Source organism: Cygnus atratus, chromosome 17 (genome assembly GCF_013377495.2).
Source record: "Cygnus atratus isolate AKBS03 ecotype Queensland, Australia chromosome 17, CAtr_DNAZoo_HiC_assembly, whole genome shotgun sequence".
Classification (NCBI taxonomy): domain Eukaryota; kingdom Metazoa; phylum Chordata; class Aves; order Anseriformes; family Anatidae; genus Cygnus; species Cygnus atratus.
The window spans coordinates 9913698-9926065 of NC_066378.1; the positions used below are offsets into that span (position 1 = coordinate 9913698).

The window sequence follows — 12368 nt, forward strand, 5'->3', positions numbered from 1 at the left end:
ACAACAGCCCTTAGTCCTCTGTCCTGAAACTGCTGTGCGGCCACCTTTCCATACTCAGTTGAGTCTGAGCACACTGCATTGCATGAACCTCTGTGAAGCTACGCTGCTACTAATGCCAGTCAATATTTACTGTATATACCTGAACAACCATTCATCAAAATGAGCACATTTTCACTTGATTCATATAGACTGGACAGGGTCAAACAGTAGCTGCTAAATCACAATGTGATTTACATGTTCAATAATAGGAATCTGTTACCAAACATTAATCTGATTTGCGGCTTGGGCTAAACGATGATTCAGGGTCTTTTCATTAATCACACAGGCCTTTGGCTCTGTCCCTTGGTGAAGACAAAAAGTATTCATATTTTTAGGTATAATTACATCATAATAACAAGCTTGTATTACACGAGTAAGGTAATTATACCCACTACTGATAGTATTTGCTGCTTCATCAACATAGAAATCATTACATGATCAACAACTCAGTTTTCATAATTCATAACATAGTGAATTAAAGTGTCTAACACTTAACCCATAAAAGCAGCCTAGGCCATATATAGATCTAGGAAACACTTCTTTTTTTTCCTTTTCTTTTTTTTTTTTTTTCTGATTTCTGAAATGAAGCAAATGGACCCTGAAAGTTAAGTAAATTATAATTTAATGCTGGGTTTCAAAGCAAACATATCTGACTTACAACCAGATCACCAACTTGTGTATAGCTAGTGAGTTCAATGCAACTACAGTAAATTGACATTGGTTGGGAATCTGGCTGGCTGCATCCAAAGATTTAAGATTTTACATACACAATTATATATGTGTATGATATATACCGCATAAGAGAATAAGTGGCTAATGAGAAAATAAAGAGACTATTTGTGTTCTCATTCAGTGAAGCCAACTTCAATATCATGAGTCAGATTATTACAGGTTAGTGCTTTTAACTGGGATACATATGGCTATAATTCATATTTGCACCTAACTCCTATTAATCACAGTTGAAGTCAGATGCAAACATTGGTATTTTTAATTTAAAAATTAACAATCAAAATATCCCACCCCTTCAACCACCTGTTTTATGTTGCCTGGTGGGCCCGAGTATAAACCACATACAGACTGCGACATGACTATGAGAGGAGAACAGAATAGAGAAGAATCCCACCCTGTGTCCCATTGCTTTTTGTCCCATATGTGCACTTCTTTCACACACCCTTTTCGTGCTTTGTGCCTGCATAAAGCTTCTTGGCTGGAATTTTTCCCTGCCCTTTTGCTGTTCTGCATTTTTCCCTACTCACATTCTTTCTTGCACTTTGGACCCAAGAGTCAGTAGCTGTTCCCTTAAAGCTGTGACCCTCTGAATTTTTTTCTGGTAGTTTAAATGTGTCAAATGTTGAATGAAATTTGGAATTGAAGCAAAAAGAAGATTATTTTTTTCTGAAATATTACATATTAAATATTCAAATGATTACCAAAAAAGGTAGTCTTTATAAGAGATGATTACAGTAAAACTTGTATTAATGTGTTTGAAAAAAAAATGATATAGGTAAATTACATTTTCATTGTAGTTCATAATATATTCTCAATTTATCTGTGTGAAAGATCTTGCAAACTGGATGATAAGTATTGATTCAGCAAAGAACAAAAGTATCTGACTCCCATTTAAGTTAGTGGGACTTGGAAAATAAGTTTTATTGAAGTGGCTTGTGATTTTGCGTGCTTTTGGGTCTTCAGCTTCATTTGTCTTGAAAGAGCAAGGTTTTTGGAGAAAGTAATGCTACATGCTCTTTCAAAACAAAATTAAAAGCATTTGAAACCTGTCAACAAAACACTTATTGTTAGCCATTTTGGCCTAGTTTACTAATTCAGTTTTACTGAAGTCCATCCTCACGTATATTGTTGAATCAGGGACTAAATGCCTTCTCCAGGTAACTTGAAATGTCTGAAAGCTATGAGACAAAAAGTTCATTCTTACTTTTTAAGTCCTAATTGATTTGGTACCCTGCAGTGGCCTGAGAACAGTACAGTGTCAAGTGTTGTGATGTTCATGGATGATCCTTCCTAATGAGCGTATAATTAAATGCAGTAATAGTTAACCTTTGCTCCTGGATTTTATCACATTTTATAGTGTTCGGGAGGGTTTGGGGCATTGCTGTTGATGTTAACTATTGACTGTGTTTAAGCAAAATAGTAGTGTAGTTCCATCCCTGACACAACTAACACTACTGAAATATATTTCTTCTTACCTGTCTGGAGAGAAGAGGTTATAACCATGTTTTAAACCTCATACCTAAAACATGGTATGTCAACACAGCTGGGATGTGCTTTCTTGTGTCCATGAAGAGCAGAAGCAGCTGTGCTGGAAAACAGGTGGATCCAAAGCATGGTTATTTTTGCAGTAATGTTAACGCCTATCAGAATCATCATTATGTCACTCTTAACATGCTTCACTAATGTATAGCAAACTATAGTAAACCTAACAAAAGTTGCTTTCTTACCTGAGCTGTATTCACTTGTGTAAATGTCAGTGTGGTGTAGATTAACACCACGTTCAGTGCATGCAGGTTGAATATGCTTAAAAAATTACAACTTGCTAATTAAAAAAAAAAGAAATGCCAAACTTGATAGGACATGCATTAAGTTTTCACTGAAGCACCAAACACTTTTCAAATATTAACTGAAATAGTTGAAAAAATGAGGCCAAATTACTGAATTGCTCTTTTCTGAATTTACTTTCATAGATGGCTATGGTGGTCATGACCATCTTTCTCCAGATATTTATGAAGAATCAGAAACAGATCCTGGCACAGAAGATATTTCTACTCGAATATTTGTTGCACTCTTTGACTATGATCCACTGACAATGTCCCCAAATCCTGATGCTGCAGAAGAAGAGCTGCCATTTAAAGAAGGACAGATCATTAAGGTGGGATCTAAAAACAAAGGAAACGAAGGACCCATTGTTACAAACAGCATGTCCTTTGTCTCCAGTGGAGAGCGCAACTTGTGTGACAAGAGTCCAAGATTTTTTTTTTCGTCCAGAGGTTCAGGCTGTAAATCTAATTGGATTTGGAACCTAATATCTACTGCTAATTGCTTAAATATAATTAGGCAATAGGAAGAAATCTCAGAGTTGCGTTAGGTAGCTAGGGAAAGACTCAATTTGAGATTTAGATGCAAAGACGAAAATTGTGACTCTGAGGCCTCCTGTGTCTATTGCCACAAACCCTATAGGAAAAACTGCTTCAGAAATTGACCTCTTTACTGCAAAGGTACTGTAAAAATGCTTAGTGTTGCACCTCCGTATGTATCCACAGCTACTGTATTTTTTTAAACACTGAACCCTCCTAGCACGTATACACTTGAAATTAAATAAGGTCCAAAATTAGGTATTTCTCTTCCAAAGTCATCCTCTTTTGAAACTGGGAAAATAACTTCCTTTTCTAGCTGTTCAGGTGTAAGGTGCACAAGCTGCTCCTTGAAGAGGGAGAAGAAGATAAATCAGCCTGTTTCAGGTGGCAGACAGTGTTAGATTCCATCCATGTCTTTATGCATGCCCTCTGTCACAGCTTGCCTCATTATGATTGTGCAGCTGCGAGGCAAATTGGTTCAGTTTGCTGTTCTGATTTTGAAAAGCTAGCAGATTTTTCTGTTGAATCAGCAGGTGTAAGCATCTCTTTCCATAGCCTTGTATCTAAGCTATCTGGTGCAGAATGGGTGGAAACGAGGGAGGGGAGAAGGAAGGGCTGCTGGTAGTCCACAGTTTAACTGAGATTTAAGTACGATCTGAAACCGAACCTAAAAATATATACACTTATTTGTAAAACTATCTGCTTAAAGATAAAAAAGTGTTACTTAAGCTATTAAAATACTTCCTTCCACTGTGTTGGATTGGATCCTGTCACTGATGTCTGTACACAAAATCACAATTTTTTAATGTTAATATGTTAAATACTTGGTTCAATATTTTGCTTACCTCTTTAGATGATATGATATAAATTTATGCCCCAAATATGGAAATATATGAAAAAGAACTTATTTTTTTTGGCAACAATGTTTGTTTCATTCAGGTATTTTAATTATTTTTTTCACTGATAGTACATTTGTCACTGAAAAGTCTAGAGAGTCCCCACATCAGATATTTATCCTGATATTAACTTTATATCTGGGACCATGGTAATAACTGTGATCTACTGGTTTTGATTTCTCATTGAATTGTTGTGAATGTGGATTGGTTTGCATTTCCAAAATACTTTTCGTACATTACCTGAGCAGTTGTGTGAAGTCTGTCTTGTCCGTACATTACAGTCGCACATGCTGTGTTGTGTGAAGTAGTAATGGTGCCAGGTAAGTTATGAACATGTTTTGATTCAAACTGAAAAAGATTCCTGTTTGAGAAAGCTATTAAAAGGTCAGTTTTTACAAACTGTGATTTGAACTGAAGGGATTGGTTTGGATTTTTTTGTTTTTAAAGAAAAGAAAGCAATTGATTTTGCCTGAAAAAAGGAAACAATCTGAAATTAATCATCAGTTTTGCATTAAGAATATCTCTTTTTTTGTGTCTTGTGCAGTCCTAGATTTAGGCCTCTGTATCACTGGCAAACTTTATGAATTGACTGCATTTTTAGAAATTAAGACAAATTTTGGATTTACCTGTTCTCATTGATGAAAGCTCATGCTATTCTTGTAGCTTAATGTCTTCTGGAAAAACACTATCGGAGCTTAAGTAAGAATATACATCAAGTATTATTAGGTATTAAACAGGCATTTTTAAATTTATTTATTTTTGATCATATACAAGTTCTAATCAAAATAACAAAACTTGGGCACAGTTTTGTAAATGCTTCTTACTGAATATAGTTCATATGACACCAAGAAGCAGTGCCATATGAATAATTCCATAAACATCTATGCAAATAGTTAAGCATACTTTTAACTTAACACATGGGGAAACTGATGACTTTCAGATGACTATTTTTTAACAAAAAAAAAAAAAAATGCAATTTCTGTTTTAAGAAACCGAAGTCAAAATTCAAATTAACATTTCCAGTCTTGTAATGTAAGTCAAAGTAGTAAAAAACTAATTTCACATCTATACTGTAATTACCTATTTGTACCTTGATAACTGTTCTGTCTTTATTAAAAATCCTGAATACTAAAACCTTTATTAACCAACACTTTTATTATTTAAATGACAGGTTTATGGGGACAAAGATGCCGATGGATTCTATCGTGGAGAAACCTGTACAAGAATTGGCCTTATCCCATGTAATATGGTCTCTGAGATCCAAGCAGATGATGAAGAGATGATGGATCAGCTTCTAAAACAAGGTTTTCTTCCTTTGAACACACCGGTAGAGAAAATAGGTAAGGGAAAGTATATATGCATCACTTCACCTAATTTTGGGTGCTATTAACTTGGCTGGATCTGCTTTGCCTTTTGTTTTTATTATATGCTGATGCATTTGAATTTTACAGCAATTTACTACACTATGGGATACATTCTGTGTCAGTATCTGAATTATTCAACAAATACTTGATCTTGGTCACACCTTTTGCCACAAATAAGGACTTTTATCTTCACTACTCCACCCATTACTTTCTTTTCTTATTTAAAAAAAAAAATGTTTTTTTCTTACCTGAAAGATTTATAGACACAGAACTAGATCCCTGTGCTTTGGAGTGTGCTGTGCTGAAGTGCTTTGTGATACGCTCACTGCTGCAAAGCATAAAATGAATCACTTGTTGTTGTTATTTTTACTCTTCTACATTTTCCTACTTTACCAATAATTTAAAGGGATGGTGGCAAAGGGTTATGTATAATATAATTTGGGATACCAATACATATTATGAGATTTTATGAGTATTGCAGTAACAAACCCCTTTAAAAGCAGAATTTGGCCAAATGATTCTGCATTATGAACCACTTGCATTACGTCATCGGTTCAGTGTTGTACAGAGGCACGCGATGCAAGTATCTTAATTTACATTTCCTTCTAAAGGTAAATTTTAAACAACTATCTCAATATGTTTTAAACCTTTCACTGTAATTCAGAGAGTATATAGGGCTGGAACTGTATCAGTCCTGTTTAAAAGTGAACTGTAAAAGTGGTTGCTAAGAAACAAAGTCTTCCACAATTGTTTTCTTAGATTGAATAAAACCTTATTGTATCCAAAAACATATTAGTAAATGTGAGACAATTTTTTCTTTTTCCTTCTTCAGATATTGAGATATTTTAAAAATCGCTATACCCCATGAAAGGGAAGGGGTGACTTAAGTTCTTAGTTGCTGTATTTTCAAATTTGTGTATTAATTGAGTTATGCCATGGTAATACAACAAATACTCCCACTTTTGCACTTGTAAACCCCACTGCCCATCTGCTCCTCCAGGTTTAGCACATACACCTACACATACATTTCAAAAATGTGGGACAGGCAGACAGTGGGACTTACAGATGTGCCTGAGTAGGTTGGCTGTCCACAGCATTATTCTGCAAAGTAGATGTAAACATGGGACTACATCGTTTGAAGCCTAGTGGAATTGGATACCTAACCTGCTGTGGCTACATCTGTAAACACAACTGAAGGCCTGGTGGGATTAACAAGTGTCTAATGTTTTTCTAATTCTATCATGAAGACATACCTGAATACAGAAAATATATTCCTAAACAGTTATGCTTGAAACTTACTGCTGTGAGTCCTGCTCAGTGCTCTTCTTACTGAAGTCAGCAAGATGTTGATACAGAACACCTGTGAAAATGAAACCACCAATCTGTGTATTTCCCTGTAATTTTAATTTTTGGCTGTGTAAGGGTTATATTCTGCAAATATCATCTTTTTTCATTGCACTCAACTTGCAGTGGCTTCTGAAATAGTTGAGAAATCAGGAAGTCTTTATCTTGGAAAGAGGGAGACAATTTGAGATAAAAATGTAAGGCAGGGCAAAATTTCTAAGCACTGAGTTTTATTCTGAGACATTGCTGAGAACTGTTAGCAACCTACCCCCAGCAGTTCACCTTTAAATATTTTAGCAATTCAAAAGTACCATATATTTTTTCTTTATTATGGATTTAAATTGTTAGTCACAATAAAAAATAAATAAGTAAATAAATAAATATTTTTAAAAAGAAACACAAAAACCACACTCATTAATGGATTGGGGAGAGCAGTTAGTTTGGCTTAATTTTAAACTAAATACAAATTCTGAATAGTAAAGAGATCCATGTGCTCAGATCCTTACTGTCACGGTGGCTGCCCATGTGGATCTTTTAGCAGAAGCAGGCTCTAATTGCTAGTCTGTCTCATGTTGTTGATCATATTTTTAATGTCATATCAAACACTTTACATTGCTGTGTTCATATGACTATAATTTTCTTAATCCTTTGCCCACATTAAATCCTTAAAAGCAGAACTTTGAACAGCTTCACATCTTCTCTTCTTTTATTTGTATGCATTCCTTTCCTGAAGTCAACTGTGACCGTTTCAAAGAGAGCACACGCTCTGTACACCGCAGATCCAGAAAGTCTAAAAGAGGTCTGTGCTAAGAAACAATAACTTGATTCAAGCTGTAAAGTAGCTGAAATTATTTGAGCTGTCTAGATTTATTTATTTTTTAATGCCTTTGATCTTTTGGAAACCAGCAGTCGGAAAATAGTGTCACATAGCAAATACATACGGAATCCTTTCTGGATTCTTTTCTTGGTCATAGAGGGGCCCTTGACCCTGGACTGTGGGCAGCGTCTTGCCCCAGAGACGTACTCCGAAATGAAAAGTGCTATTCTGAGGTAATCACTTAAACACGGGTTGATCCAAGTGTTTGGGAAACAGGGGAATTGGGTCCCGCATCTCTTACAGTCCATGCCTTCATTTTGGATCTGTCCTTGTGTTCTGTGAAAATCCCTTGCAACGGTAGCTGGGAAGGTAACTCCAATCCACCTGCTGCAGAAGTAGGTGATCTCTGAAAGCTTCAGTGTCAGCTGGTGGGCAGTGTGAAAGCAGCGAGTGCACGCCACACTCAGTATTTGCTCCTACATCAGCTGAACCCTTAATGCCCACCCTCCTGCCAGAGCAATCATAGGGTGCCTCCCAACCCCACGTTTCCTTTGTCACACTGCATAATGCTCATCAGACCTGCCCTCAATGCCTGTCTGTAAGTAGCACTAACAAGCATGTTTCTTTGCTACAGCAATCATCTGCAAGAATCATGCTAATAATCATTCGAATTTAAAATGTGGCCCATTTTAAACTTCTCTGTAAATATTAAGTAGCAATCAGTAAACATGTCATGTGGTTCCTGTAAACTATTTTACTCTTTTCCTTCTGTTCCCCCACAAAGGAATCTTAAACAGTACTTGAGAATGGGTTCTTGTAGTCAGTCTTGAAAATACTGCAGACCACTTACATATTGGGTAACCTCTTTTATCTTGGGACAGCTGAGAGTGTCTGTTTCTCATTCCAGTCTCCCAGCAGAAAGTTGAGGAATAATTCCAAGCACAACACTCCTTGTGATTGGGGGGGGGGAGGGGGGAGCGGGGAGGGGAGTAGATAGTAAAAGTTTTACTAAAATGAAATAAACCTGACTTCTGAGCATTTACCTTTACATACCCTGGTAAACTCTGATTCTTCCAACAAAGAATGGCAGTAAATTTCAGAACATTAGTTTTGCAGATATATACTGTGTGGGGATTCAGGGGCTTAGAATAAAGAGGGCAAGACAACTGTTCAGTTACTTACGAAATGCACATGCTGTTTTGAAACTTTCATCTATGTTAATAGGTTTGGTAACCCATGGTGTCTTACCACTGTGCTAGAGAAATACCAAATGCGCTGTTGTGAATGTGACCCAGGGAAAAATTGCACCTTGTGTTTTGTGTTCAAAATAACTTTTATAGCTTTCCTTCCCTTCCTCTCCTTGTGATTGGAACAGAAAGAAACAGACGGAGTGCCAGACAACATTCAGTATCTACAAGAAGGATGGTGGCACTGTACGACTATGATCCAAGAGAAAGTTCTCCTAACGTTGATGTAGAGGTATTGATGTAACTGTTTACTGTGTTCACCATTTGTGGAATCCTAATTTAATTGAAATGTAGTTGGTAAAATCAAAAAAATCAGAATTACAAACATTGGTCAAATATTTTCAGATAGATGTATATATAGTAAAGGCTTATAAATTCTGCACAAGTCGACTTCTGATTGTTCAAATACCACAGAATCATAGAATGGCTTGGGTTGGAAGGGACCTTAAAGATCATCTAGTTCCACCCCCCTTGCCATAGGCAGGGATGCCACCCACTAGATCAGGTTGCTCACGGCCTCAATTTGTAATATTTATTAATATGGGTCGACGCAGTCAATTATAGATATATGGTTGTGCAATGTGTGTGTGTCTGCGCATGTCTCTATATATAAAGTCTATAAGGAAAAAAGCATGGAATTATAAATAGTAGGGAATGATTATTTTCCATTTATTGTTTTTAAGTTTTCTTTGTATGTTTCTGTGTAAGAAGACGATTATTTTTGAGAAGTGTTCCAGCTCACACTGACAAGCTGATAGTGAAGCACGCTTTCCAATGTCTGTACCACGCTTTACCTTTCCTCAAAACATCAACCCTCTTCTGCAATGCAAACCAGAACTTTATAGCACAGTGGAACAGCATTCATAATATATTGTATTTTTTTTCTTAATTAATGTATCTGAGCTTTTGTGACTGTATGTCTTGTCTTTAATCCTTTTTTTTCTTATAACAATGTAAAGATATCTTAAGCGACCAGTGAACATTAGCTAGATCTTCATCTAAACAACTGAGCATTAGCTAGATCTTCATTATGGGTTTATCTTCCATTTACCTACATGCACTCTCCCATCTCTCCATATTTGTCATCAGCAACAATGGAATCACTTTTTACATTGTCTTTGATGTTACATGGTAAGTCCCTCAACCAAGATTTGATGCGATTTTCATTTATATATGCACTGTGGTAAGAATGTCAGGGTACACTCAAAGCGCTAAATCAAATACTGAAGACCTAGGAGCTTCCATGGTTATTCAAAATGTTTTTTTGCTTTTTATTTTTTTAATATACTTTTTAAAATTTCTTTGTAGAACAATTTGGATTTTTTTTAAACAAGAAAGTGAATTTTGAAACAATTGGGACTTGATACATTAAAACTCAGCCAGCATTGTCCTATATTTCTTGGTGAACCAAATCTGTTTCTAAATTATGGTGTTACAAAATAGTTGGGGCAATAAATCAAATAATTGCAACATATACATAGCAAACATCTTATTCATTCTCTTTCCTTCCCATGGCCACAAGAAATTAAAAAAGAAATTTAAAAACTAATTAAATTACATTTAAACCCCAGGCAATTAAAGAGCTCAATGTATTGTTTGCAGATTAGAGACTGGAGATGCCTGTTCTAACACCTTTTTTGAACAGAATCCAGCTTAGCCCCACAATTTCAGTTCATATTTCAGAAAGGAAAAAAAAAGAAATCAACATCATCTGTTTGTCTTGTAGACATTAGTCCCGTTTGCTCCTCTTGAGTGACGTTAAGGGACCTGTGAAGCCATGGAGTTCACCACCCTGCTCAGCGCAGAGCTGGCTTCAAAGTTTGATCAGGTTGCTCACAGCTTCATGCAGCTGAGTTTTGAGCAACTCCTGGGTATGGTTGCATTCAGCGTGTTTGTTGCAGCAAGTCCTGTGGCTGTCTAGAACCTAGTAAGACAGAGGCGCCTAGATTTAGCATTCTAAAAAAAAAAAAAAAAGCTCTTCAAGTCAGTTTTGCCAATTCTGTCTTAAAACAAAAGGGAGGGAAAAATATTAATGGCGTTACTGTTAATAAAGAATAAATGTTAACCTTTGGCTAACAAAACACGAACTGTCACATTCCTTTTTCTGCAGGCTGAGTTAACATTCTGTACAGGGGACATTATCACTGTCTTCGGTGAAATTGATGAAGATGGATTTTACTATGTAAGTTGGCTTCTGCCTGGTCACTGCTACAAGCTGTCAGCTCTGGGCCTCACTGTTCCCACAGCTGTGCGGTAGAGCGGAACCTGAAAGACTGCCCTCCCTAAGAGAACAGTACTGATGCTGGCTTACTTGCCACTTCATCGCATTTTTAGGGATTGCTGTTGATGTACCTCAAAGCTGTCTCTGGCATTTTATATTTTTGCCTTATATACTTTGCTGGAAAACGTATATTTTGATCACATGTATCTATGTGAATGACTGTTAGTGGAAAGGCACTTCATCTGGGAGAAAAACCTCCATACAGCCTGGCCTTACGATAAATTAAAATTAAAATAAATTAATAGTTCAGTAGTTCAGTTTTGAGCACTGGGTAGCTGATCACGCTACTTTGCCATTCCTTTAAAGCAGAAGAGTTGTATCCTGAGAGACAATATTCCAGTAGTAGCTGCCAGTCTGCATCCTGATCTTTAGTTTTTCCACATGCACAGCCACAAAAAAAAGCCCAGCTCTCTCTTCCAACTCTGTAAGTCACTGCTGTTGAGAGCCAAAAGAATAATTTGATTGCCTCAGAAGTGCTTTTAGGTTGTGAAGCCTAGGACACATCATTGATGTTGCAGTCCTAAGGACCTGAGTCTAGAAACTGCAGGGGATTTCAGTTATCATTTCTCTTATTGCTTTTAAATAATGCAGGGATTAATTTGTTCACCATTATGCACAAAAGCTCTTGTGATTTCCAGGTGTCAACGCATTCATTGCATTGGAACTCTGAGCGTGCAAGTTGGTCTAACAGCATGAGGATTTTCACATACAAACCCACTTTGAGTTTTCAAGTCATAGTTCAGAATTACCTACACCAAAATGAAAAAAGCACCGTGTCACAATCTGTATATAGCAAATTGGATGAGCGACTGAACTACTATAGTACTCAAAGCATATTCATGTCTTAGTGTCACCCTGAATTATAGATAAACGTGCTCATCTGTTTTTATTCAATGGATAGTGTTCACTGTCAAATCAATCACAGAAACGGAAACAGGAATATCCAGCTTGTGTGACCTTAGATGGCTCTTTCTTCTTCCTCCGTGGCTTTGAAATGTAGTCAAAGTATTTCCTTACCTTCTTGGCAACCTGCATTTAATTTAATTCACTGAAATGTTCATCATGTTATAGGGTGAACTTAATGGACAGAAGGGGCTGGTTCCTTCCAACTTTCTTGAAGAAGTGCCTGATGATGTTGAAGTCTATCTATCTGATGCACCCTCGCGATATCTTCACGATACACCGATGCGTACAAAAGCAAAAAGGGTAAGCAACCAAATAAGGAAAACTTAAATTTTTATTTTCCATTCCATTCTGTCTCATAATTTAGACGTGACTTAACATTTTAAAT

General features: G+C 36.5%; 1 protein-coding gene across 4 annotated transcripts in view; it reads left to right on the top strand.

Moving 5' to 3' along the window:
* The window catches only part of RIMBP2 (RIMS binding protein 2), a 140529-nt gene that overhangs the window by 124374 nt on the left and 3787 nt on the right, over nt 1–12368 (top strand). For all 4 annotated transcript variants that reach the window (XM_050714129.1, XM_035564898.2, XM_035564897.2 and 1 more), the window contains 5 exons: nt 2739–2923; nt 5196–5364; nt 8925–9028; nt 10907–10978; nt 12149–12283. In XM_050714129.1, the coding sequence (XP_050570086.1) occupies nt 2739–2923; nt 5196–5364; nt 8925–9028; nt 10907–10978; nt 12149–12283 (665 nt within the window). The remainder of the gene's footprint in view (nt 1–2738; nt 2924–5195; nt 5365–8924; nt 9029–10906; nt 10979–12148; nt 12284–12368) is intronic.